Raw genomic sequence first — 26,279 nt, 5'->3', positions numbered from 1 at the left:
ATTGCGATTTTCATTTATATATATATATATATATATATATATATATATATATATATATATATATATATATATATATATATACACACACACACATCTATATATATATATTTATTTATATATATATATTATTAGAGAAAACCAGAGAAATAAGATATGACTCATAATCTACAATTAAGGAGTAAAGTTTTAGAAAATATATTGGAATTTTTGGTCCCCCTGGGAACTTCCTCAGCAATACTTATATAACAACTTATATATATAACAACACGAATAAAAAGTACAAAATGTAACACAATGAAAGTATGATGCTAGATAAGTGTCAGTTGCATAGGTGGAATTAGAACCAAATAAACCATGACTATACAGGAAGCGGATTAAGGAGCAAAGAACGGATTACATATGCTTGTAGAACTGATAGTTGTAAAGGGGTCCCATGTCTTTGTTGAGGCCGGTGATTTGAGACTTAATACAAAAGATCCAATCGATTTCTTTACGTTTACGTTCAGTGGCGGATTTGAAGTTCGAGGCAATTAAAATGCATTTTAGGTTTTTGAGAGAATGGCTTTGAAGATTGAAATGTTCGGAAACGGGAATCCTGCTTTTCGTGATAAATTTTACAACATTTTATTCAGTAAAGTCACTTTGTAGGCTAAATATAGGATTTTACGTTACTTTATAAGCTTTTCTTTATTCATTGTTTTACACAGGTAATTGAAGATATGATAGCACCCTAGGGCATCTTAGTGGTAGCTGTATATGCTTTAGGCTTATATGCTGAGGGAAAGGCATATGGTGAATTTAGGTGTAGATTTATTGTTAGGTTTGTGTTATCATTATTTGTTTTACATAACAAAAAGGAACCTACTGGGGGGGGTGGCAAATTAAGCTAAGTGGGTGGGCCGTGTAGGGGACTGGGCCTTCATATTCCGAGATAACAAGTTCGGGCACTGATATAGGGGCTATCAATGAAACTGATAGGCCTACATAAAACATATAGACGTGATAAATGTATTTATAAACCATAGTGAACCGTAGTTTCAAATTAGACTTTAAATCTTATGAGATCTCTACGTTTATTTGTATTCTAACAAAACCATCACGTCAAAACCAAAACAAACACACGGCTGAACTTACATGACCTTTGAGTGCCATCAAAACAATCACAACCGTGTACTCACAATAGGGAAGCTATACATCCATAGTATCAGGTCTTTCAAAATTAATACTGCTGTTGAGAAAGTAATGTTGACAAAGTAGGGCGACATACACGCACATATGTTGACATGACTGCATATGTTTACCTAAAAGGCAAGTATACCAATATGGACATAGTCACATAGAGTATATACATACATAACCATGTTCGACAGGGAGGAGAATATTTCATGTTACTCCTACACGTGTAATTATACTTATAGTCCTGTTGTCATAAGCTCTCCCTGTAAATAACTGTTTGTACAAAAATGTCTCGCTAACTTCCTTACCCGCTCTCAAGTGAATAAATTCCTGGGTACAGCACCACTGGTGATATGATGTTTGTATTCATCATTATTTGCTTACAATAACCCACAATATGATTTCTGCCATTATTCTTGGCACAGTGTAGCTTCAACTACATGATTTTTACTTCTGAATTCTCTGACAAGTTTCGCACATTTTTCATTTCCTTGTTCTGTTAGGGCATTTTCCAATTTTGTGATGCTTGTGGGAGATATCAGTGAATTTTTGGTCAGCTTCTCTAACAACAGAGTTCCTGGTGTTTTGTGCTCCTTGATATCAGTAATTCCTTCCTCAGAAAGTTGGAAAATATTTGCCAGCAGGGTAGATTGGTCTACATCAAGATGTACTGATAAATTCTGCTTTAGCTGATCAAAAGCTTTGATGATGGCTGTAAGGTTGAAAAAATATTTTAAATAGATAATTCAAGCAGGGGGTTGAATTTCATTAATTTTAATTTTCCACTGCAATGAGACGTGAATACAGTATCAATACTCAGTATTTCAGTTTGTTGCTGAAGTTTCAAAACAGATGTTGAACACCAAAGCATGCACCAACACTTGACATAATTTAGTACTACAATCCTTTCATATCAGATGTGTATACCTAATCCTACTTTGCATAGAAGAGTCCAGGCTGCAGTTGCCATGTCAATTGGTGGACTATAACTTTCAGCTATTTGCAATACTTGATACTTAAGAACATTTCCTAGTTTACAATTCTGGTAGTGAGTAGAATATGGTAATGGAACATCTTCAGCTGCATGAGCATGCTAAAGTAATTAATTACTCACATTCAGGTAGGACGAGCTGAAATGGAGATGTAATTTGGTCAGTGTGTTGTAAATTTTCAATCTGTGAAGAGGAAACAGAGAGGAAAGCTTTATAATTCTCCTAGAAAACTAGTTTACAGATATTTCACCTCTATCAATTAAGAGTGCTTAAGAGTGCAAAAGGGGCTTAACTAATAGTTTTAAGATATTCTATCTATGACTTACTGCTTATATGCAGTATATTTTCTATACCTTTCCGATATGAAGACGGCTTGTCATAAGAATTTTTCCGGCATTGTAAAATTATAGTTCAGAGCTTTATAATAAAATCAGTTCATCAATTTAGGCTGACAGAGTAGAGATTCCAATAGAAACGAAACCAGAACATGAAAACTTGTAATGGTTCCGGTGCCTAAGCTTACACATAGTGTGGTAAGCCATACATGTTAATATTCATGAACTTGTGGTAAGGAAAATGGAGAGGAATTTTTGATGACTAATGACACAACATTTTAAGGAAGGTACCACGTATCAGTTATCATGTTGCAACATATTATATAAACAGAGACAAGCATGACTATTAATGAGATCCATTTAGGTTCTCATCAGCATGTATCTATATCGTATTATCCAAGTATATGAGTGAAGCTAATTAGACATACTATTTCAGAGACATCTGATTAAGAATTTCATATTCACTGATTAAAAATCATGATATGCACACAGAAAACAACACGGTTGATTGTATGAATGTCGTGTGACCAACCTAATATGCCAAGAATGGAAACCATGGAACATTTGGTTCTTGTCATTAGATGAGACGCCAAGATCAATCAGGCATACGTACCTCCTCATCATATCTCTAACCATTACGCCCCAACCAATCATAAATATACATTAAAGGTAACAAGAACATGCACATACTATGTAGTTACATCAGTATATCAAGTATAAACTAAATCGGAAATAGGAATGCAGAGATATTGACATTTTTAACAATTCTCACTATTAAGCCCCGCCCACACAGTAATACCGAAGAGATAAAACCGAAAGCAATTTGGCACATTTACATATCATGGGGCATCTACCTAACAAGTATGACAACAATTCATCTTGTAGATGAGGCATGCATCGTGCTTCAATAAAGCCGTTTTCCATATTTCCCATTAAACGGCCATCCTCTCATTAATATTTATGAGATAAAAGTTGTTGTTGCAAAAATAAACATGTACTTTCTATGTAGTTACATAACTATTCCATATATGATCTAAATCAGACATATGGTTGAAGACACATTGTCATTTTGAAATGTTCATGTTAAGGCCCAACCACCCATATTTTCTGCATGAGATGGGAACAACAAACACTACGTCACATCTAAATTATCATAAGGCATCTACCTACTGTACAAAGCATGACGCTGACTCATCTTGGGGTTGTTGAGATAGTGTTTACAAGCTATTCGTCACATCCACAAGCATGCCAGCACGATGTCAAAGGTTATTGAGCCTTCCGCATCGTAACCAACAAGGGTAAACAATCATCAAACAAAGCAAATATAAAAGGAGTTGCAGTAGCTAAGAAAAATTCAAAGTGAATATGTAAACTACTCATATTCAAATCTTTCGAACTGTTACCTTAAGTCAAATCTAGTTACCTGCAACTGAATACTAAGCTGGAAAAGATTCCTCCTTAACAGCCCATATCTTGCTTCTATTTCCAGATTGACAGTATCCTTGATCTCTTTATTCTGAAGATGGAATTCTACTTTGTGTCTGTTGTTTAACCATAAAATTTCCTTGGCAACATCCTGTGGGGGAAGAATAATCAGATGGTCTTTAGTTATATTATATTATACATTATAGACATTAAAGCATGTAAGTTAATAGAGAAGTGGGTAAAGTTAATGTGGTGACAATCTAAGGATTACAGTTTCCAGTCATGCAAGGCACTTGATTTAAAAAGCCCCTCTTCACCCAGATGTAAAAATGTAAACATCTGATGTAACTTTTACAGTACTTTGATACTCTCTTTGAGTATTTTTACAAATTGAGAAAGAAACAGTTTCAATATAACATAGGAAATGTTTATTTGTAATTAAAGTATGATAATAAACAACAGTTACCAATATAACATATGCTAGCACTATAACATACCACTCAACAGATGCATAAAACTATTTTTTCAACAAATGAAATTAACACGTGGAACAGGAATTACCTGCTTTCTTTACATGTTGCCAATAAATAAGACATTACAATAAGACAAACATTACTAACCACTTTACTTGGGTTACACTGTGAGGTACTGGAGTTAGTGCTAACATGTAAAGTTGAAATCATAGGACTGAGTTGAACAAACACAGGATCATGAATTATGGATCCCTTCTGCTGATAGATTTCTTCATTGATAAGGCTCTGATGAGAAATGAAACAAATTAATATTATATTATTATTATTATTTATTTAAGCAATAATATCAATGTATAAACTGATTAGTTGTTCCATGTATGACCAGGAAGCAATACCAGCTCACTAGTAGAATCCTCCCATTAACTGTTGTGGCCATTATTGGTGAAACAAGCAGATAATTATCTAACATATGGACTGCAATAAATTTAATGTCTAACTCTCTGTACAGATGTTCTGTCCAATCTCTTTTGATTAACTAGACCAATTAATTATGTCATCAAACAGTTTGAGCTCTGTTGGACATCCACAAGCCTGTAAATTGAATCCTTACTTAATGAGGGGAATATAAACTGAAATCAGGTACCTGTTGTTATTATTATTATACTATTATGCATTGATTGTCTGCTAGATGCATTATCAAAGACCATTCATAGTTTCATCGCCTATGTTTTGAAATATAAACTCTTCTATATTGGACACCTGGTCAAGGTGTGTTTACAAAGGTGTCTGTACAACAATTGTTGTCAGTTGTCAATGACCACAGACAAAAAAACATATTGAACATTCAGTTTGTTATAGGACATCTGGTCAGTGTGTTTTTGTCCACTACAAAGTTTATTTTCAACCATCAATTACCAGACAGACTGGACCATCTAATCTCACATGACCCATCACTTGACAATATTTGATTTTCAAGATGTTAGTGACTGTTGGGCATCAAGTTGAAACTTTATCATTCCGAGTATCTTTGACCTCAAGTTAGTTGGAATTAAGACAGATATCTGGAATCTGTGATATTATTTGTAATATTAATAATAATAGTAATCATCATCAGGCAGTTATTTTTATGGTGCTTAAAAGTGACCACGAATGTGAGAGAAACTGCGAGGGTTTATGGATTACAACTTACACATCAGGTGGCTTCCGATTCAACATGTTAACTCAAATTTGGAATCTTTTCAATTTAGAAAATCATTTCAGATGGAAAAACCGTAGATTGCTCTTGGACGCAAAAACCGACCTTCCTTTGACCCGGACGGAGATCAACCCCCGAACCTCCCGGTTGCTAATTCTCATTGCTTCGAATGATATGGCCTTTATCCACTCGGCCACAACACCGGTACACCTGAGCTGAAAACATCTACTACTTACTTTATGTTCCAGTGAGTCATCATTATGAAACCAAAGATGAATTGTCAATTGATCCCCAGATTCAGACACTCTGTTTACAATCGGTAAGACACAGACACGCTTCAAACTCTTGGGTATGTAAGGGACGTGAAGACCAATGAGACAGGGTTTCTCAGCTTCAACTGCAAAGTGTTGACTATTCATTGAGCAGCTGAGGTGTTTCCTTTCTAAGCTCCATTTGACAGATTTATCTGAAGAGAATTTAGAAAACTTGTTTGTTAGTTAAATATTTATTCCATGGTGAAAGATTAAAACATCAATCCTAAACTATACCACAGATGATTTTAAAGGGACAGTCTTGTGGGAGATAATGCAACACTGCATACTAAATTAATAACATCAAATATCTTGTTTTCATGTATGGTTGCAAAGTTGCCAGATAAATTGTGTTGCTACAGCTTGCAATAGCTTGAAGAGCTTTTGGTAGGTTTTAACTAATATGGAAGACATTGTGAAGCAATTGTTGGATCAGATTATTACTATATTATGCCTAAAGATAGGATAAAAAAGGAAAATGGAATTTTATATAGTTTGGTAAGTGCAAATGAAAAAACATAAAAAAGTCGTACTGGACAAATCAATTCATATAAGTTTTGTTGACAACTTTCATTTAATGAGCGAAATACACATTCCATAAATTTAGTAAGGGTACATTCAACTATCAACTGTAAATTGGTTTCTCGGATTTTCCTTCAAGTTAACTGTTACTAGTTCTATGTTTCCCCCATTTTCCTACCTATATCAAAATTTACCAAGAAATAGGAAAAACTGACATATCAGCAACAGTAGGCATTTCATGAAGGGTTTTATTAATTTTCCAATACAATACCTTAAACATCTATGTTAAACATTTTTCAATTTGATTTGTAATTATATTTCATTGTTTCATTATTATTTTTGCTTTTCTTTCTATTCATATTTATATGTATGGCGCTTTTGACAACTATTTTGTTTATAATTAGCACATTATAAATCTTAGTTATTATTATTAAAACCTAAAAAAATTAACTATTTTACTACAAAAATCTACTACTTATGGAGTTATGTTTAGAGACTGAAGGTTTAACATCTGTGTCTGCATCTACACCCTATATACATATGAAATTCATGGAAACTATTTTGGGTCATTGAGTTAACAGAAAGGAGGAGGATTCTTGTACACATGTAATATGGAACCACACACCAAGTACCACGTTATACCATTATGCACTTTGGGCTCATCGTGTTTACAAGCCAATTGGGTGACATAGAAAGACACTAACTCAGGTGCATATCTCTGTTGATACAACACATTTAAGTAACTAAATATAATGATCAGTTGACTAATAAAACACAATGCAAAAGAAACACACCTGTTTGTAATACACCAGAGTACACATCGATACCCATCTGGTTAGTTGTAGTTAAAGCACAGTGTGGAATAATCAAGGTGACAGGCTTGTGTAAGGTTAGGCTTTCTGGACCATATTTCACAAAGGGGGTCAACCTTAGACTCTTGTTTGAGATAGGTCCTTTAATGGCAGGGTCAGTGGAAACCCACAGACTAACAATCCTTCCAGTGCGTAGTGCACCAGCTGGTACACGCAAAATGACACCTGCGATAACCATCTCTCCACCATGCTGATCAAAGTATTGTTCTTTAAAAAGATTGGACCCAGGGAACAAAGGAAGTCTCTCTGGAAGAGAAAAGTAATATATTTCATGTGAAAGGAATTTTTTTGTCACTATCATGAATCATGTGTTAATGCAAACTGTTTTTAATCCACAATATGAAAGTAACCTCTGTAAAAAAATTCTGATGTTTTCATATTCCTACTTGAGGCTATTTGTAGATCGTTCAAGAAAATAAAATAAATTTGAGAATCAAATACAGATTTGATATGAGAAAGAGAGAGTAAAACCTGTGATCAACTATCTGCAAGAAATGTTAGCATCATTGAATTAAACATGAAACAATCAATGACATGTTTAATGTACAGAACCAATAATAAGTATGCAGGGTATATCATATTCCTCTAGCATTGACATGCCTGAAGCTATTTTGGAGGCAAATGATATATTCATACTAAAATAAAGGAAAATCTTTCATCTTTTGTAAATACTGAAGCATAAGGGTCGCATGAAACAACTGTAATGTTCCTAGAATGTTATATAGGATTGAGAATAAATATATAAGTTACAAACAGAGAAGGAATACACATGCTGCTAAAACTATTGTGTACTTTACCATGTTCTTCCTTAGCAAGCAGCAACAGCCGTCTTCCCAAGTCCAGTTTTCCATGAGACAATTTCAAGGCTCTTTGGACATCCAGTCTCTTGTATCCCTCCTCTATCAAAATCTTGAAATTTACTGACAACTTTGGTTCCATTTTTGAAAGGATTTCCTGTTTCTCTGGAAATTTTACCTGAAATAATGTTGAAATATTACAAATTGTTTATACAATTCATACTTTTTATCATATTTTCATGAAGAAAGACAACTCTCTACTGGATTTGAATATTCTAAAAAGACTTCCTGTGCACTTGATCTCTACAAACCCTACTTTTGAATACTAAAGCATAAAATAACAGTTAAATGTTTGTTATTTTGTTACGATAAGTAAAAGGAGGACTTATTAGTCATGGCAGCAGTAATTCCATTTTCTGTTATGTGACTTGCAGGACAGAAAAAAAGGATACTTTTCATATTAGAAAGTACAGTACTAATCCATTCTAAGATCTTGATTTTATGCAAATTGATCCTTGTTTTCCTGCAAGATAAAGTTTCAAGTCTCAAAAAGTTTTTGCGAAGCACAAACCATTTTCTTATCATCTTTCTCTCCTTCGTTTTCCTTTCTATTCTTCTCCTGTGATGTACCAATGTACTCCAGCACCAGTCTTGCAACCTTATTAAAGTGAATAGCTTTCAATCCTTCATACATTCCAATCATTCTCTCTGGCATGATGAGCTCTCTTTCATCCAATATTTTCATCAGCATCTTTCCAGATTCTGCTGCTTCCTGAATTGTGTCATTTTCTGCTGGCTTGAGCTCAAAGAACACACCTAGCTTTGCACAATGTTGTTTATCTAGAAGCTTTGCAATGTCTCCTCTCAACTTTTCATATTTGTGTAAGTCTGAAAGTGAGAACAATAACATCTACTTTACAATCGTAAAAGTATAGCGCATGTACAGATACGAGGGCCTTAACCATATGCTAATTATGTGCCAGTTTGAACAAAAAGCAACGTTCACAACTAACATGCACATCAGGGGCGGCGATTTGTTTCAAATATTGGGGGGGGGGGGGCATTTGTTTGGGTGCAGTCACAGAGCAACTTTTATCCCCAAAATTGCTCGCGCTCTTCGTGATATTTTGTATATTACTATCTAAGCGGAGCGCCACCATCGGTTGGCGCGCAGCATACAAGAAAATTTATGGTTTTGATAGCCCCAGATCACCGGAAATGGCACTTCTCGGGCTTGAAAATGACCAACCAGATGTACACTTTTGCCTGAGAACAAAGTTTTTCCCAATATTTTTTTTCTTCATCCATAACCTACATCCATATCCATACCTTTTTGAAGATTGTCACCTGTGACACATCATGTTCGACCTCATCGCATCTCCTGTGGATCATTGCTTTTGTACAGTAGGTAATACTACGTAACGGCCCACAACACCCGTCAGCCCCACTTTTGAAGGTTTTAAGCCCATTATTTGTTCAGAATTTGAATAATAAATTCACTTCAAAATATTCCCATAATGTTGCACAAAATATCACCTATGGACAACCAATATAGAAAAAAAAACCTTCAAGCCCTAACAGACCGGTCAAAATTGCATGAGTAGAGGGAAGTATGATGAAGAATTCTGGTCAGGAAATATTTGAAAATTCAGAAACAGTTAATTTATTGGTTTACAAATATTAAAACCTCTTATAACGGCTACTATAAAGCTTCGATATCATAAAAAATACAAAAAAATATGCTCCTGGTTACGCGCCTGCCGTTAGAAATCTTGTAGGAAACAGGCCAAATGGAAACCCAATGAACCCATATCGATGTGGATCATATATATGATTGTACGTACTTACACTCATACACAAGAGATGTACAGACATTATGATAATAATCATGAGTAACACCTTGCTATACGGTCACAGGTCACAGAAACGACCACGAAGAGTCATTTACCTCATGCAGCATGTGTTGGATGAAGTTTTAGCCACCGCCAAATATGATTTGGATAAATAATCTCATGCATTATTTTCTATTTATAGCCACACAAAAAGACTATGCCACCAAATATTGGGGGGATATTAGATACTATATCCCTCACCTGAAATATTGGGGGGACATGTCCCCCCCGTCCCCCCCCCCCCAAGATCGCCGCCCATGATGCACATTATAGTACACAACTGGCCCACAAGCATGCAAACTGCATGACAATGTTGGTGTGCAGGTCAACCGTTGGTGCAAACAATAAATTGGTTAAGTTTAATGTCAACAACTTGCATGCAACTCTGCAACTTTAAGCCCTTGTCTTGTGCATAAATTCTAGTCTTGTATACAGCTTCACCTTCAAGTTTGCTTTTTGCTACAAAATAGGAAGTGAGTATACTAATTGAAAATGAGGCGTGTAAATAGAACTAAGATATTTTGTGGGTTCAGCAGTAAGACTGAATTTCTCTCCATGATAAGTGTTAATGTTGATCAAATATTTCCCAATAAACTAAGCTTATATAAGTAACACTCAGGTGTGTCTACTTCTACAACCAAATGTTATTACTTTTTCACCTCTATTCAGACACTCACGTACCTGGGTTCATATACTCTATGTGTGCTTACTCTTTCATCTTCACTAATACACACTTACCTGGTGTATGTATAAGATAAAATAAAGAGCATTCACCTTTTTTTGTTCCAACTTTACTTAGATGCAGGCCAGGGTGGACTTTTAAAACTAGCCAAGTCCAACCATTTGTTCAACTTGCACTTAAAAACTCACCTGGATGCAGCTCTCTGAAAAGAATTTCCTGGCTTTCTGGAGATAAGAGAATGTTTTTCACCTAAAGGAAAAACAAAAAATTATATGAATAATGGAAACTTTAAATGTCAGAAAGTCTAACATACAATAGTGCAGAATATCTATCACACCCTATGAATGATTAGGTTTACAGTTGGAATGTAATGTAGAAACATAGAGCTGAAACAGAAATAAAAAAAAACACATAATAAATATATGAAATCCCAAGGAAAAGGAATGTTGGTGACAACATACCTATCATTTATGGAGTATTTAATTGGTACTTAAGATGCCAAATAAAACAAAATTTCCAATAGCTGTTGACCTGTGTGTAGAATAATACATACTTTTTCAGCATTTCACTGCATTTTGTGGTACTCATTTATTACAAAGCAATACCAAAGTGCCAGACAAGTGGAAAACAGGATCAAAATAAGAAACTTAGGTACAGCAGGATCACTGGAAAGAATGAAAAAAAAAACTTCAATAACCGGCCACTATAATTCAATTAAATTCAATTGTCATCCACCATTATTATTACAATGAAAAGGATCCATGAGAGAACATGCCAACGAATATCTATAATTCAGTCACAGCACTGATATTATTCAATTACCCTGTCAACAGCTGCATAACTTTCAACTGACAGGACATGCATTAATAAACGAATAACTAATCAGAAGAGAGAAGATGCTGCCTAATGTCATGTATTTAAGAGACATATGAGAACACAAACAGCTGGAAGACAATCAACAAGCATAACTCACCTTTGATTGGAGGATAAGGGCTGTCTGGTTCTTTTCATGTTGTGATACTTTTAACATCACATCAACCATGTCAGTGTCTCCATATTTGTTTCTGTTAAGTCTGAACTGATGAGAGACTCTACTGGCAGCACAGAGGTGATCAATGTCTACATGCTAATATATTAAAAGATATTGAAAATGTACTGAGGATGAAAATGCTTGTTATGTATGCAAAGAAACAATGCCACATAAATGTATGAGAATTAAGGAAAAGTTGGTAAGGAGCCAAGACGTGTGGCCAAATGCAAATCCTTTCATTTCATCGGCAGCTGGTGAAGATTGTACTTTATATTGTAATGAAGAATTCCATAACAACATTTTAGGTTAAGTTTGTCACATGGGGTAGGAACCCTACAGAAACATAGTAGAGCCATGGATATTCATGTGATTTAAGATGAATACCGGCTTATATCAATGCTTCTGTTTTTGATGAGTGTTCAGAGAATTTACTAGGCAGGCATGTAATTGTCTTAATCATTCCTGCTCACATGACAGCCACCGACTCAACATCCCACTCCAGCCAGTGAGAGTTTGCCTCAGCATCTGAACACTACCTCCAAATACAAAGGAGGTGTATAAAATACATCCTCATTGATCATCACCAAAGTGCAGACATGGTGGGTGAAGTTTTTTGTGAAACTATGTGAAAGAAGCTAGGTATTTCCTAAGTCATGAACCAAAAATAACAACCCTCACAAAATTATGCTCAACAAAACTGCTCACCACAAGTTTTGCATAGATTTTAGTACCTGTTGGGTTTTTTTAACCAGAAAGTAGTGGTTGTAGGGCTTCAAACAGCTACAACACTTTGAACCACTTTAGGTAACCAATCCTCGATTACAAGTCAACTTACATATAACGTTAGAAGACAAACTTTAATAGCATTGGTGAATACTACCTTTGTTGATTCTTCCTTCATCAGATGGTAACTATCACCGGGCGATGACATCATCAGATCGATGTAAGAAGCATAATCTCTGCCGTCATTCAATGTCCGGGTCACTTGAAATGTTGTATAGTTTCCCAGACTCAGTTTGGACTGGTGGTCCTCTAACAGCAACTAAAACATAAGAAAATGGAGAAATTTAAAAAAAATAGCAGAGTCAATTATGCAATATGTTTTGCCTTCATTCTTCTTCATCAATACTGCTATAGCAAGTAACAGCAGCTTTTGTCCCTTAATTTACTAAAATCACAAATTAAAGTTGCTTGTTTTCATCAGATCCTCTTAATCCTTATTGCAAATTTTGTGTAAACTCTGTATTTCAAAAGTAATAGAGTTTTCTCTTTGAACATTCTATGATGAATCAATAAAAGTGCACCCTTAACCAATCACTTCATAATTTGCCAGTAAAACACGATAAAATTCATGATACAAATCATGAAAGAAAGCAAGATTCCTAGTAGGCGACTAACAGATCAAAGTACAAAGCAGAATTGACCTCAAACTGCTACAGATATTACCATGGTTACAGGAGATTATCCTCACCTTGTACTCTTCATCACTGTCCTTACAAAAACAAACAGTTATTAAGACATCATCTTTGGCATCAAGTATCCCATCGATAAATGGAACAATACGGAATATATGCTTCTGTTCTGTTTCTTGGCTGACTAAATTAACAAAGATGTAGCTCAGGATGTTAATATCAAGGCTGATCTTCTCTGGGTACAGCTTCCAATCAATAGATTTCTCTTCGGTCCAAGTTATTTCACCTATAGTAATATAATATTATACAAAATATATTACTTGGTAATCTTAAATACAGTAAATATCAAGAGCTTATTAACAAAGACATATTTTACCGTAATGATTCCCAGCATATAACTCATTTTATTTCTCCTGGTACATTCATGAATTGCATAACAAGTGTTCATTGGTCACCATCTTTACCTTCTTGTAAATTTTCTTCATCTTTCAGACCAGTGAAGATCATAACACCATGTCGATCTGGCTCAGGGATAATAGCTGAGTGAGGAATAGTCAGCTGGGCTGGCTTGTTGAGAGCAAGTCCTTCTGGCTCTAGTTTTATCATGGGTGTCATTCTGCCCCTACAAGCTCTTCCAGGGAGGTGTATGTCAGGATCATAGATCACTTTAATGGCAATAACATGATCAGAAGATAAAGCGTCTTCAGGAATAGTCAGATGTACCCCCATGATGCTAATAGTTCCACCTTCATACTTAATCCTGTGTTCAATGTATGAATAATGCTGCCTCATTTCAAGTATTTGTGAATCTTTTCTTTGCTTTGGTAGTTCCTCTTTCTCGGTTCTCTCCATCAAAGTCTCCTTACTACGGTCATGATATTCCTCTCTTTCATCAGAACCTTGTGATGGAGTTGATTCATCAACTAAAAATAGAATATAAATGGAAACGCAAACACTATTAACTGAAGCCTTGCAATGAGAAAAAAAATTGCCATACTGAGCCACATTAATGTAAATTTCTACATCAATACAAAAGCCCTGCAATTGATTTATGAAAGAGGTATTATTGAAGGAATCATAATACAAAATGTTATAGATATGGTGCACAAGCTTTATGTTGATAGAGAATTTGACGAGTGGCAGCAGACAACAGGAATATCAAAGAATCTAGCATCGTTCTCTGAGAGTGACCAGATGGATCAAATGGATCCTACAAATATTGGCTAATCTTTGGGAACTAAATTTTTGAGAATTTTTGTTTTTTCAATCTTTTTACTATAAAGAAACGAACCAAATGGGAACATATAAATGGTCAAAAGATCCACTTATAATTACTTTTACCATACAAACATCATGATAATTACTAGTTCAAAATAATATATTGTCTGAAAGCAGAATATTAACCCCTGACTCACACACATTTCTAGAGATTTTTCTGTACTGCATTATTTTTGTTTTATGTATTCTGATTACATCATTGTATCCTTTCTTACCAGGCCAGGCAAGCAGTTCTGGTGCTTGGTTTTCTTCAAACTGAAAGGGGTCAACTTTAGACTGATATGGAGCTAAAAGGTTTTCATTTGTTCGGTTTAGCTGAATATGAACCAAACCCTTTTGTAGGTTAGTGACATCGTACAAGTTGATGATGTTTCGTGTCTTCATGAAGTTAATCAGAGTGATTCCTGGTGTCTCTATCAGAGAAACCCTGCGTAACATATCAGTTTCTGCCGGTGGTAGACCAAACAGAGTTGCTAATTTCAGAGTGCTGTCAAGAGTAAGATCATCGGCAACATTGACCATTAATCTGCCGTAATCAGCTGAAATGAAAATAAAAGGATAACATAGAGTTAAGGATTACACTCAGCACAAGAAGACAATTGATAAACTGACTATAGATGAGATCACATTTTCCTAGTTATCAGTTGATTATTAGATTGATTTGTATTGCATTGATATATAACAACAAAATACTTTTCTTTAAAATCAGTTCTATAGCTGAATAAACTACTGTATAATTTGTGTGGAATATGAATAAATTTAATTGCTTTTTAAAGTACTGTTGATGTAACTGCCCATCTACACAACAAGCCTCAGTGTTACCATAGCAACATTACTGGCACCTTTTTAAAACATTGCAACAGCCTTTTGATGATATTTAACATAAAAAATATTTCAAAATTATAAATACTCTCCAGATTTAAGGATCCTGGTGTGATCTACCTCACTTGATTACCGACAAGTCGAAACATCATAACGAGGAATTAGGTGAGGCTTTTATTTTCTATAATATTTCACAAAAAAAGACATTGGTGGTGTTGATATGCTTTATGTTATTTGCTTGTTGACCCCAGCAACGTATACATCTGGACATCATACTATACACTATATAAACATACCAACCATGCAGGCCATGCTCCTCCTAACCATGTATGTTAATTTAACCCTGTGTCAGTTCAAAGTTGTAGGAGTTTTGTATCCAAACACCACACCTTTAACAGGCGTTTACTGCATGTTTGATATTAATTGCTCTAGTTTGGATGATGAATTGATGACAATGTTGAGATTCATTTTCTTTGTGTCAGAAAATGCTTGATCTATAGAGAGCATTTTACCATTCTACCTGCCCTTCCCCTTACCCTAGGTTCACCTTTACAATCTCTCAGCAATAGCTACTATAGAAGCACAGACAGGAAGTCCTGTTACATCACACTTCCCAGAAAGTTACTAACAGTTTCTATTTACAAGCCAACAACATAATCATACACTTTTCGAACTTCTAAGTCCTCGTAGATCACTAACACTTTGACCTCTACAGTAAGTCTCTAAAACAGAAACCCTACATCTGTCTGTGCGAGGGATGTCAGATCTCTACCAATCAAATAACTTTCAGTATGATGTCATTCCCAATGATGTCATCGCTAGTGTGGTCATTTCTTAGTAGCTTAACCCAGCTCTGTTTAAGGAGAAAGTTAAATATGTGGACAGAGTAACTTCCTGTCCCATCCTCTGTAATCCATTGTCAAAGAGTATCTAAGATGTAACTTTCACCAATTGTATTCAGTGTGATTCAACCTGTAGGAGCCGTGCTTAGCACGGTTCTCTCAAGCTTACTTTCCCCTGACACAGTCACTGTATTCAGTAGATATCTAGCCAGATGAAGATCTAATGTACCGTTGAATTCAATTTCTTGTTCATGTCCTTATTTTTGGTTATATATGATAGAAATTATAACTGTTACCATGGAGCACATCACATGACCCTCCATGCTTCATATGTTTTTTTTTACACATCTCCTAAATGGGTGTATGTTCTACTCCTAAATGAACTTAGTTAAATTAAAATTGCTAAAACTTGGATCAGATATACAACAGATACCTAGATGTGTTATTTTGTTTGTATTAGATAGTGACCGCATGCCTACCAGAGGATTATGTGCTTTTATGTACACCATGTCCTTGCACAAAAAAGCCATGCTGAAACCAAACGCTACAGACCACATTCCTAATTATAAAGAAAGATTTTCATAAATTAAATTCTGTTAGCCATTGACTTGAATTAATGTATAAGTCTCTCTTGAAAACAAAATTATCCAGCTATAGTATTTTCAAGGTTTTTACACTTTTTTGACCTTTGACCTTCACAAAGAATTACTGGGCTCTTGTACACATTATAGGAAAGTCATATACCTCTATGATATTCTGCTCTATTCTGAAGCTGCCTATCTTATGATGCAATGTTACAAATTTCCAGAATGTAACCTTTGCTGAACCCAAATAACCTGTACCGTCCACCAATAACAATAGTTTTTAGTACTCATTATAAAGAAGCCATAGCCATATTTACCAGCTACTGCAGTTTCCTATCTGGATATATTGTAGTTACATAGTGTTCACATTTCATTCCTAGTGAACTCAAATGAACTCTGACCTATGTATCATATTGTGTACAAACTATAAAATACACAAGGCTATCATACCATGCATATATGACTTCCTATAATATTTTGGTTCTGGAGATATTGCACTTTTGATATAATCACATTTTGCCCTCTGCTGACCCAAAATGACCTTTCACCACAAACAATAGGATTCGCTGAACTAATTACAGGAAATCCACAATCCACATATATATAAAATTTGAACAGGATACCTTCTGTGAGACATCATGTTTATAGATTGTCCCAATGTTTCCATCAGTTGGCCTCCTATGACCTTTGACATTCACATAAAAAACACTAAAGATCCTTTGCTCACCAACAGCAAGCTACACACCAAGTTTGAACTACCTGTAACTTCCACCTCTTGAGATATTATTGTGTAAACAATGTTTGACATAATTTGACCTGTGATGACCCACATGACCTTTCACCACTGCCAACAACAATCCCAAACCAGATCTACCTAAGGGGAACCTACATACCAAATGTGAAATGTACCCCAGTTTTCCTTCTGACGTTTACGAGTAAGTTACACATACACACACACACGTCATCACCATCGCAAAGATTCAAGGAATCATAAAAATTTAAGCTGTTTCCATGATACTCCTTAATGTATTTACATCTCTGCAGAGCTCTTTTGACTTTTAATATCTTAAAATAATAGACATTAGATACTCCATTCTACACTACTTAAATTGAATCAAGTCACTACCCCACCAACCCCCCCCCCACCCCCTCTACCCTCTCCGTACATCTCCACTGACAGCTGTGAAGATCTCCAGGTAGGACTTTCTAAGGATAAACAGACTTATATAAGGTAACATTAAACTGCCTGGAAATTTACAACCAGCAGCAGTAATTATCTTTTTATTGAGATCCTACCTGCCAAAGTTGATTGCTGTGATATGTCTGGAGTTTCATGTTCTTCAAGTAGGGTTTCTTCCTCCATAACAGAAACGGATGAAGCCTGAAAATAAACAAAATAGGAAAGATATCTTATTTGGTGTACTGAAACTTTTAAAAGAACCTCTGTTTTCCTTTCTGTCACCTGTCAAGTTACACCAATTGAGCATATATTTAGCTGATAAAAGCAACTGATTTTAGCATCTAGGTGAATGTACTCATTATGCACTTCACACTATTTGTAGTAAAATGTACCATATGTTGTCACATAGTAATACCATCAACAGTGGATAATGTTTTAATAAATTCAACACATTAATGGTCTAGTCACATTATTTTGCTAACTTTGTAATAACACTTAACTTGCTACTGGTGGTATACTAACTACAGATACACTATACTTTAATAATCATACTTACCAATTGTTGCTGATTCAAGGCTTCCCTAGTCTGCTTCAGGACCTCTTGTAAGGCCATGGATTCTTTGGCATATTCCAGTTGTGACTTCACAAGTTCATCTTTTGTAGCTCTCAGACTTGATTTAGCCTCTTCCAGTTCCTGTCATGTAAACAACACAGTACATGAGACAAGAAGGATGCACCTCCCAGTGGTTTCTTGCCACAAATAACAAGAAAGTCAAATGACTTAGTGGTTCCTTGCCAATATGAGAAGAAACTTTAGTTGCAATATTTTACAACGATCTGAATTGCTGAGCAGAAATTGCAAGTCTTGCAGAACTGAGCAATTCATACCTATGCAAAGAGGTTTGCTGCTCAAAAAAACCTTCACTTCTGCATAATCAGACTCATTCTGACTGTAACATGTAATTGAACTTTGACCTCAAGGAAAACTGGACACATGTAAAGAGCAAATGGCTATGTATACCAGTTTGAAGTCGCAACTTTTGAAGTGATTGCATTTTCAAATTTCTCAAACTACATTGACCTCCATGAAAAACCAGAATGCAAAAATGCATAGTGGTTTCGATGATGTAACATGAGCTATTTTCTGAATCTGATGTAATGTATAGTGAGGGTGTACAACATACTTGATATTAGTAATACAGTGAGAAGCAGTGTGATATGACAAACAAAATGACACAGGCTGCCCTGAAATGACCATTGACCTCAACAACAAGCTTCTGGTACTAAATTTGATAGATACATCAACATACTAATATGACATCAGTCCTGATTTAATAATGAAATATTGTGTTAAACATGGTTTCACAAGCTGACCCCTGGTGACCTCAAACAACCATTGACCTCCGCCTACAACATTAAGGCTTCTGGTACTCAATGTGGTACAATTACATATCAAATATGAGATCTGTCCAAGCTGCCCTTGCGATATTATGTTTAGGAAGATGTGTTAGTGTGGAAAGGACAGGTACAGTAAGAGGGTAGTGAAGTGCACTGAAGTAAATGTTTGGCATTTGTTGACCTCAAATAACCTTTGACCTCCACCAAAAGCAATAATAGGCTCCTTAAATTTAATATGGTACATATACAAACCAAATATGAGATCTGTCCTTTCTTGCAATATCATGTTTACAAGGTTGTCACGATTTGACCTGTTGTCCCCAAATGATCTTTGACCTACACCAAATACATAAGGCTTCCTGTACTCAATGTAGTACGTCTACAGTACACACTAAATATAAATTGGTCCGACCTTCCCTTCTTGAGATATCGTGTTTACAAGGTTTTCAAAATTTGAACTCTGGTGACCCTAAAAGACCATTGACCTCCACCAAAAACAATTCGCTCGTTGCACTCAATGAGGTACGTCTACACTTTAAATATGAGGTCTGCTCATGCTTCCCTTCTAAAGATATCGAGTTTATGTTTTCACAATTTTACCCCTGGTGACCCCAATGACCTTTGACATTCAACATGAATAATAGGCTTACTGTACTAAATGTAGTCCGTCTACACATTTAAGTTAGGTCTGCCCAAGCTTCCCTTCTCGAAATATAGTGTTTACAATGTTTTCACATTTTGACCCCCTGTGACCCCAAATGACCTTTGACCTCCACCAAAAACAAAAGGCTGCCTGTACTTAATGTGGTACTTCTACACAAGAAATGTGAGGTCTGCCCAAACTTCCTTTCTTGGGCTATTGTTTAGGGCTTTCACAATTGAAGATGGTGACCCTAAATGACCTTTGACCTCCACAGAAAACAATATACTTCCTTTACTTAATGTGGTACTTCTACACATTCAATATAAGGTCTGCCCCGGCTTCTTTTCTTGAAATTTTGTGTTTACAAGATTTCCACATTTTGACTCCTGGTGACCCCAAATGAAATTTGACTAACACCAAAAACAATATGCTTCCTGTATTCAATGTGGTACATCTACACAGTAAAACGTGAGATGTTCCCAAGCATCCTTTCCTGAGATATCGTGTTTACAAGGTGTTGACAATTTGACCCCTAGTGGCCCTAAATGACCTTTGACCAGAACAGAAAACAATAGGCTTCTTTAACTCAATGTGTTACTATACCTCTACACACTAAATATGATGTCTGCCCAAGTGTCTTTACTTGAGATATGGTGTTTACAAGGTTTCCACATTTTGACCCCTAGTGACTTAAAATGACCTTTGACAACAACACAAAAAAATAAGCTTCTTAAACTTGGTCAAAGTTTCCCTTCTTGAGTTATCGTGTTAACAAGCTGGGCGTCACAAATTCACACACACATATACGTACACACATAGCCATCATGATTGCAAAGGTTACGATGTTCATCGAAACCAACAATAGGCATCATCTGCTCACCAAGGGCTACCAACATAGCAAGTTTAAAGTTCAAGCAAGTTGTACTTCTTGAGATATATTATGTTTACAAAGTTTTCAGACCTAATATGACCTTTGACCTCCATGAAAAATAACAGAGAACATCTTACCACCAAGGGCTATCTGCATACTAAAGTATAAAGTTCAAGCAACTTTCACTTCTTGAGATATCGGGTTTACAAGGTTTTCAGACTTTGACCTCTCTTGACCTCAACTGACCTTTGACATACATGTAAAACAATAGAGCTCAGCAAGGGCTGCCAACATACCAAGTTCAAGCAACTTTTGCATATTGGGATATCGTATTTACACGATTGTTAGCCTTTGATCTCTGGTGACCTTTGATCTCTGGTGACCTTTGATCTCTGGTGACCTTTGACCTCCATGAAAAAGGTTAGATAACATCTAATACCTAATGGCTACCCACATACTAAGTTTGAAGTTCAAGCAACTTTGAATTCTTGAGAAATTGTGTTTAAAAGGTTTTCATACCTTGACCTTAAATGACCTTTGACCTCCATGAAAGACAATATGAACCATCTACTTACCTACATACCAAATTTCAATTTTAGGCAATGTTAGGCTCTTGAGATATAGTGTTTACAATCCAAGGCGTCACATACATAAACCCACAACCAGGTGTGTTTTACATTCAGACCGAGGACCGCATTGTTTTTTCCGTTATTCAAATCCATGTACCCTAACCTAAACAATACCCCATTACAATAGAATTCTTCCGAGGACACAGTGATTTTTTAGAAATCACAACTGAGGACCGGGAATTCTTTTGTTCAAGTCCTCAGTCAGAATACAAACAAGCGCACCCACACACAGACAGACACACGCCATCACCATCGAATAGGTTCCTTCTGCCTTCGGCAAGGAATCAAACATTTATGTAGTAGCCTGTCTCTGAAGGGAGAACATTGTTCAAGTTGACAACATTCTTCACACTTATTTTCAGACAGGCTGAACTGATAAGCTTTTGACCACCTACTTGAGGGTGTGACTATTGCAAAATTACTACCTGGCTCAGAGGAATCACATGTTTACAATAAATTAGTGCTGAGATCTGTAACCAGGCTTGGGGTAATCGTAATCAGTAATCGTAATCGATTACAATCGATTACATTTTTTGAAGTAATCGTAATCGATTACTTTTGTGAAAATTACAAAGTAATCGTAATCGTAATCGATTACAAGGGCAAAGTAATCGTAATCGTATTACATTTATGATTACAGTGAAATTTGAATGAGAAGGGCAAAATTAGTAGAAATGATTAAAACTAATTCTTACTATTGGCTTTTACTAGTGTGACCAAAGAAGTGTTCCTGCTTCTAGAATTTGGTGGATCAGAATTTGCTTTACCAGAGTTGAGCACTTTTTGATGAAAATAATTTACTTTAACTTTGGCCTTCCATGTCCCATGTACTGTGGAATGCCCCGTTCAAAGCTGTTTAGTTTTATTTTGGGTTATAATGTAAAAGAGTTTTTAGTTTTGCTGCTATGCAGAAATTATTAGTTTACAAAATATAGTGTTGCATGAAAATCTTCATTTGTTTTACTTTAGTATATGTCTGTTTACTCTTTGTCTGTTTAAATTGTATTTTTACTGGACTTATGGGTTACACATCTTAAACGTGTTAAGGCATAAATGTGTAATGCCTGGTAGGAGTTGTAGATATACAGTACTTCCACAATTTTGTCCGTAATACTGTAAATGCCCTTCCTTTGCCCTATTTCATTGCCCTATTTCCCGACAGAGACTTATATTAAACAGATATGCAGAGGATTGTGTAAGTAACCACAATGTAATCGTGATTGTAATCACGATTACACTACAATGTAATCGTAATCGATTACTTCAACTTTAGGCTGTAATCGTAATCGTAATCATACGTTCTCAAGTAATGGTAATCGTAATCGATTACATTCAGATGTAATCGCCCCAAGCCTGTCTGTAACCAAATTGCCTTCAAAAGGAATTGCCAGGAATGGTGGAATTACCGTTCTAGAATAGGAATGTAGGCCAATCACATTGAAGGACAGATGTTCAATGATAAATATCAGTTGAATTAATTTTATATTGTACTGTTATGTAATATGCTTTAATGTACTACATATTTTGCCATTGCACATGAAAAATTCCATTGTTTAGTTTTGCTAGTTAATGTAAACTGTCACTTGTAACTAAACAATTAGAACAATACAGTTTAACTTCAGCTGAGTAGCAAACTTCCACATTAAAAGAGCATATTCCAGTATGAAATGAATACTCTCTGAAAGTTCTATTCTTGAGATAAAGGGATTAAAGACTTTTACCTGTGCATGTTCTGATTGGACTCTCTGAACCACAAATGAACTTTGACCTATATATTAATACAGTGACAGCAACTGTACATCATATGAACTAAACATCAAGAATGTATAAGATTCTTGAGACAAATAGCTCTTAATATGTTCATCATTTAACATCTACTGTTAGATATAATAACCATTCCCTTAGTTCTGAAAATATTTTTTGCAATAATTATTTCTGCAAATGGTAACTTAAAAATTCACTTTACACTAATGGATCAAGCAGAAGGGTAGTCTTGTTCAAAGTGACTAAATTTCTCATGACCCAAGTCAGGTAACTTGGTCATCAGTTATCTATAATCACATGCTATGTGAAGTCTAACCTCTTTCTGCTGCTGAAGTAATTCGTCCTTCTCATCCTTCAGTGTCTTCAATCTATGTGTGAATTGTTGTCTTTCCTCCTCTGTTGTCTTTAGTCTTCCAGTCAGCTGTTGTCTTTCTTCCTCTGTTGCCTTCAATGTATCTTTCAATTGCTGTCGTTCCTCCTCTGTTGTCTTAAGTCTTCCAGTCAGCTGTTGTCTTTCCTCCTCTGTTGTCTTTAGTCTTCCATTCAGCTGTTGTCTCTCCTCCTCTGTTGTCTTTAGTCTTCCATTCAGCTGTTGTCTTTCTTCCTCTGTTGCCTTCAATGTATCTTTCAATTGTTGTCTTTCCTCCTCTGTTGCCTTGAATGTGTCTCTCAATTGTTGTCTTTCCTCCTCTGTTGTCTTTAGTCTTCCAGTCAGTTGGTTTCTTTCCTCCTCTGTTGTCTTTAGTCTTCCAGTGAGCTGTTGTTTTTCCTCCTCTGTTACCTTCAATGTATCTTTCAATTGTTGTCTTTCCTCTTCTGTTGTCTTTAGACTGCCATTTAGATGTTGTCTTTCTTCCTCTGTTACCTTCAATGTATATTTCAATTGTTGTCTCTCCTCCTCTGTTGTCTTAAGTCTTCCAGTCAGCTGTTGTCTTTCCTCCTCTGTTGTCTTTAGTCTTCCATTCAGCTGTTGTCTCTCCTCCTCTGTTGTCTTTAGTGTTCCATTCAGCTGTTGTCTTTCTTCCTCTGTTGCCCTCAGTGTATCTTTCAATTGCTGTCTTTCCTCCTCTGTTGCCTTTAATGTGTCTCTCAATTGCTGTCTTTCCTCCTCTGTTGTCTTTAGTCTTCCAGTCAGTTGGTTTCTTTCCTCCTCTGTTGTCTTTAGTCTTCCAGTCAGCTGTTGTTTTTCCTCCTCTGTTACCTTCAATGTATCTTTCAATTGTTGTCTTTCCTCCTCTGTTGTCTTTAGTCTTCCAGTCAGTTGATTTCTTTCCTCCTCTGTTGTCTTTAGTCTTCCAGTCAGTTGGTTTCTTTCCTCCTCTGTTGTCTTTAGTCTTCCAGTGAGCTGTTGTCTTTCCTCCTCTGTTGCCTTCAATGTATCTTTCAATTGTTGTCTTTCCTCCTCTGTTGTCTTTAGTCTTACAGTCAGTTGGTTTCTTTCCTCCTCTGTTGTCTTTAGTCTTCCAGTGAGCTGTTGTTTTTCATATTCTGATTCAGTTAGTTTGTCAGAGAGTTCCTGCCTTTTGTCTTTAGATTCCTTTAGTTGATCCTTTGGTACTTTCTTGGTCAGCTTTGATTCTGAAACAAACATATAAGATGCAAACATGGTTAAACATTGTCTTCCACCCAAGAGATTTAGTGATGTAAATGAATACAGTTCAATGTGTCTTAAAAATTGATGCGGTAAAAACTTCCAGGAAAATATTTTGACAAATTTACATCAAATTTAGTGAGCCCTTATTTGGTTCAACTTTACAATGTTATTTGAGGTGGCCATGCTAATCTTTCACTTTCCTTGGTGTTGAATTTGGCACTGCTTCTGAGGAATTTAACTACAGTAAGTTGAACTCTTTCAATGATCCTCAAATATATCAAGGATACTAAATTACAAAATTTAACAAGAGCCCAAGGGCACTGTGGTTCCTTGCATAGGGGTATATGACAATACACATAATGTTATCATACTGTAGCAAGATTGGGCTCAAATAGTCTAATAAGTCCAAGTAATTGTGGTCCTACATGTACCCATGTAAAGTAACCAACACTGTAGCCAACACTTTTGTGATCACAAATTGTGATCGGATTTTTGATCGGAAGGCACTTTTGAGATCTGAATATGGCGACGAAAATGTAAGAAATGTAACGTCACCTACTGTACAGGTACAGTACAAGCGGGTCAACAGATATGATAACATTGGTGACCTCAGATCACATGACCGTTAAGTTTGAAAATGTTCCACCACCCCATTCACAACTTGTCCCAAAATATCAACCGTGACACACCTTGGCATTGGGAGTTAATTGCATATCTAAAAATTAACTTTGAACTTGTATACATAACTTCACACACAAAGGTCACCAGGGGGTCAACCCATTGACATTTTTGATCTGTGAGACCTAAATAGAGCATCAAAACTGTAGAAATTCAAACATTTTTTCTTTGCCCATTTCCTCCCCCCAAAATACTAGTTTTATATCATTAATTGACCTTTGGTGACCTTGGATCACATGACCGTTAAGTTTGAAAATATTCCCCAAAATATCAACCTTGTCGAACATTGGCACTGGGAGTTATTGCAGTTTTACTATTTTGGGTTTATTGGACAGAAACTGACCTTTGTGTGCACCAAAAACAATAGAGCACACCTTCTCCATACGGCGGATCTATAGTCCAAGTTTGGCCACAATTCAACTTTCCCTTATTGAGATAGAGCGTACCCAAGCAAGTGTCACACATGCACACACAGACACACACACACACCTGACTACATAGGTTCCTTTTGATAAAGCAAGGAACCAAAAAGGAAAGGAAATTCCAACATTTTACCAATCTTGTCTGAACATATCACAAAACAAACTTCTGAATATATCCCATAAGTTACAGAATTATGAAAGGACTTGATTATAATGCAAGACCTTGACATTGAATGAAACATGTCACAGTGGAATCATAATGATTTTAACATTCAAATTGGATTCTCCTTCCTGGCTGTGTAGTACTTTACATGCCATTGCTGTTATTCAATTTCTTACCACCTCATTTATCACATTATTTGTATCAAAGAATATTGATGGAGGGTCCTTATTCTATCAACCATAGGTTAATTAAGTTATGTTAATACTGTGGTAATTTGCAGTTTTTCATATTTTACAA

The 26,279-nt window shown here is 35.8% G+C and overlaps 2 protein-coding genes across 8 annotated transcripts in view; both read right to left on the bottom strand.

The window, feature by feature from the left end:
- Positions 1 to 26,279, bottom strand: part of LOC139980966 (uncharacterized) — a 98,568-nt gene that overhangs the window by 59,515 nt on the left and 12,774 nt on the right. The window lies entirely within an intron of this gene.
- The window catches only part of LOC139980965 (uncharacterized), a 35,650-nt gene continuing 9,550 nt past the window's right edge, over positions 180 to 26,279 (bottom strand). Inside the window, exons 4-22 of one of the 7 annotated variants that reach the window (XM_071993043.1) lie at positions 24,327 to 24,703; positions 23,907 to 24,116; positions 23,442 to 23,738; positions 18,377 to 18,514; positions 17,937 to 18,021; positions 14,530 to 14,931; positions 13,579 to 14,037; positions 13,174 to 13,400; positions 12,583 to 12,744; positions 11,646 to 11,798; positions 10,861 to 10,921; positions 8,670 to 8,986; positions 8,099 to 8,276; positions 7,224 to 7,547; positions 5,833 to 6,062; positions 4,549 to 4,686; positions 3,927 to 4,079; positions 2,291 to 2,351; positions 180 to 1,888 (exon numbers count right to left, since the gene is read on the bottom strand). In XM_071993043.1, coding sequence (XP_071849144.1) covers positions 1,587 to 1,888; positions 2,291 to 2,351; positions 3,927 to 4,079; positions 4,549 to 4,686; positions 5,833 to 6,062; positions 7,224 to 7,547; positions 8,099 to 8,276; positions 8,670 to 8,986; positions 10,861 to 10,921; positions 11,646 to 11,798; positions 12,583 to 12,744; positions 13,174 to 13,400; positions 13,579 to 14,037; positions 14,530 to 14,931; positions 17,937 to 18,021; positions 18,377 to 18,514; positions 23,442 to 23,738; positions 23,907 to 24,116; positions 24,327 to 24,703 — 4,274 coding nt within the window. In that variant the 3' untranslated portion in view covers positions 180 to 1,586. Of the gene's footprint in view, positions 1,889 to 2,290; positions 2,352 to 3,926; positions 4,080 to 4,548; positions 4,687 to 5,832; positions 6,063 to 7,223; positions 7,548 to 8,098; positions 8,277 to 8,669; positions 8,987 to 10,860; positions 10,922 to 11,645; positions 11,799 to 12,582; positions 12,745 to 13,173; positions 13,401 to 13,578; positions 14,038 to 14,529; positions 14,932 to 17,936; positions 18,022 to 18,376; positions 18,515 to 23,441; positions 24,117 to 24,326; positions 24,704 to 26,279 lie in introns of all 7 variants that reach the window. The other 6 variants (XM_071993044.1, XM_071993045.1, XM_071993039.1 and 3 more) reach the window with 6 other exon arrangements.

This window comes from Apostichopus japonicus, chromosome 15, assembly GCF_037975245.1.
Source record: "Apostichopus japonicus isolate 1M-3 chromosome 15, ASM3797524v1, whole genome shotgun sequence".
NCBI lineage: Eukaryota > Metazoa > Echinodermata > Holothuroidea > Aspidochirotida > Stichopodidae > Apostichopus > Apostichopus japonicus.
This window is presented reverse-complemented; position numbering and strand designations above follow the sequence as displayed.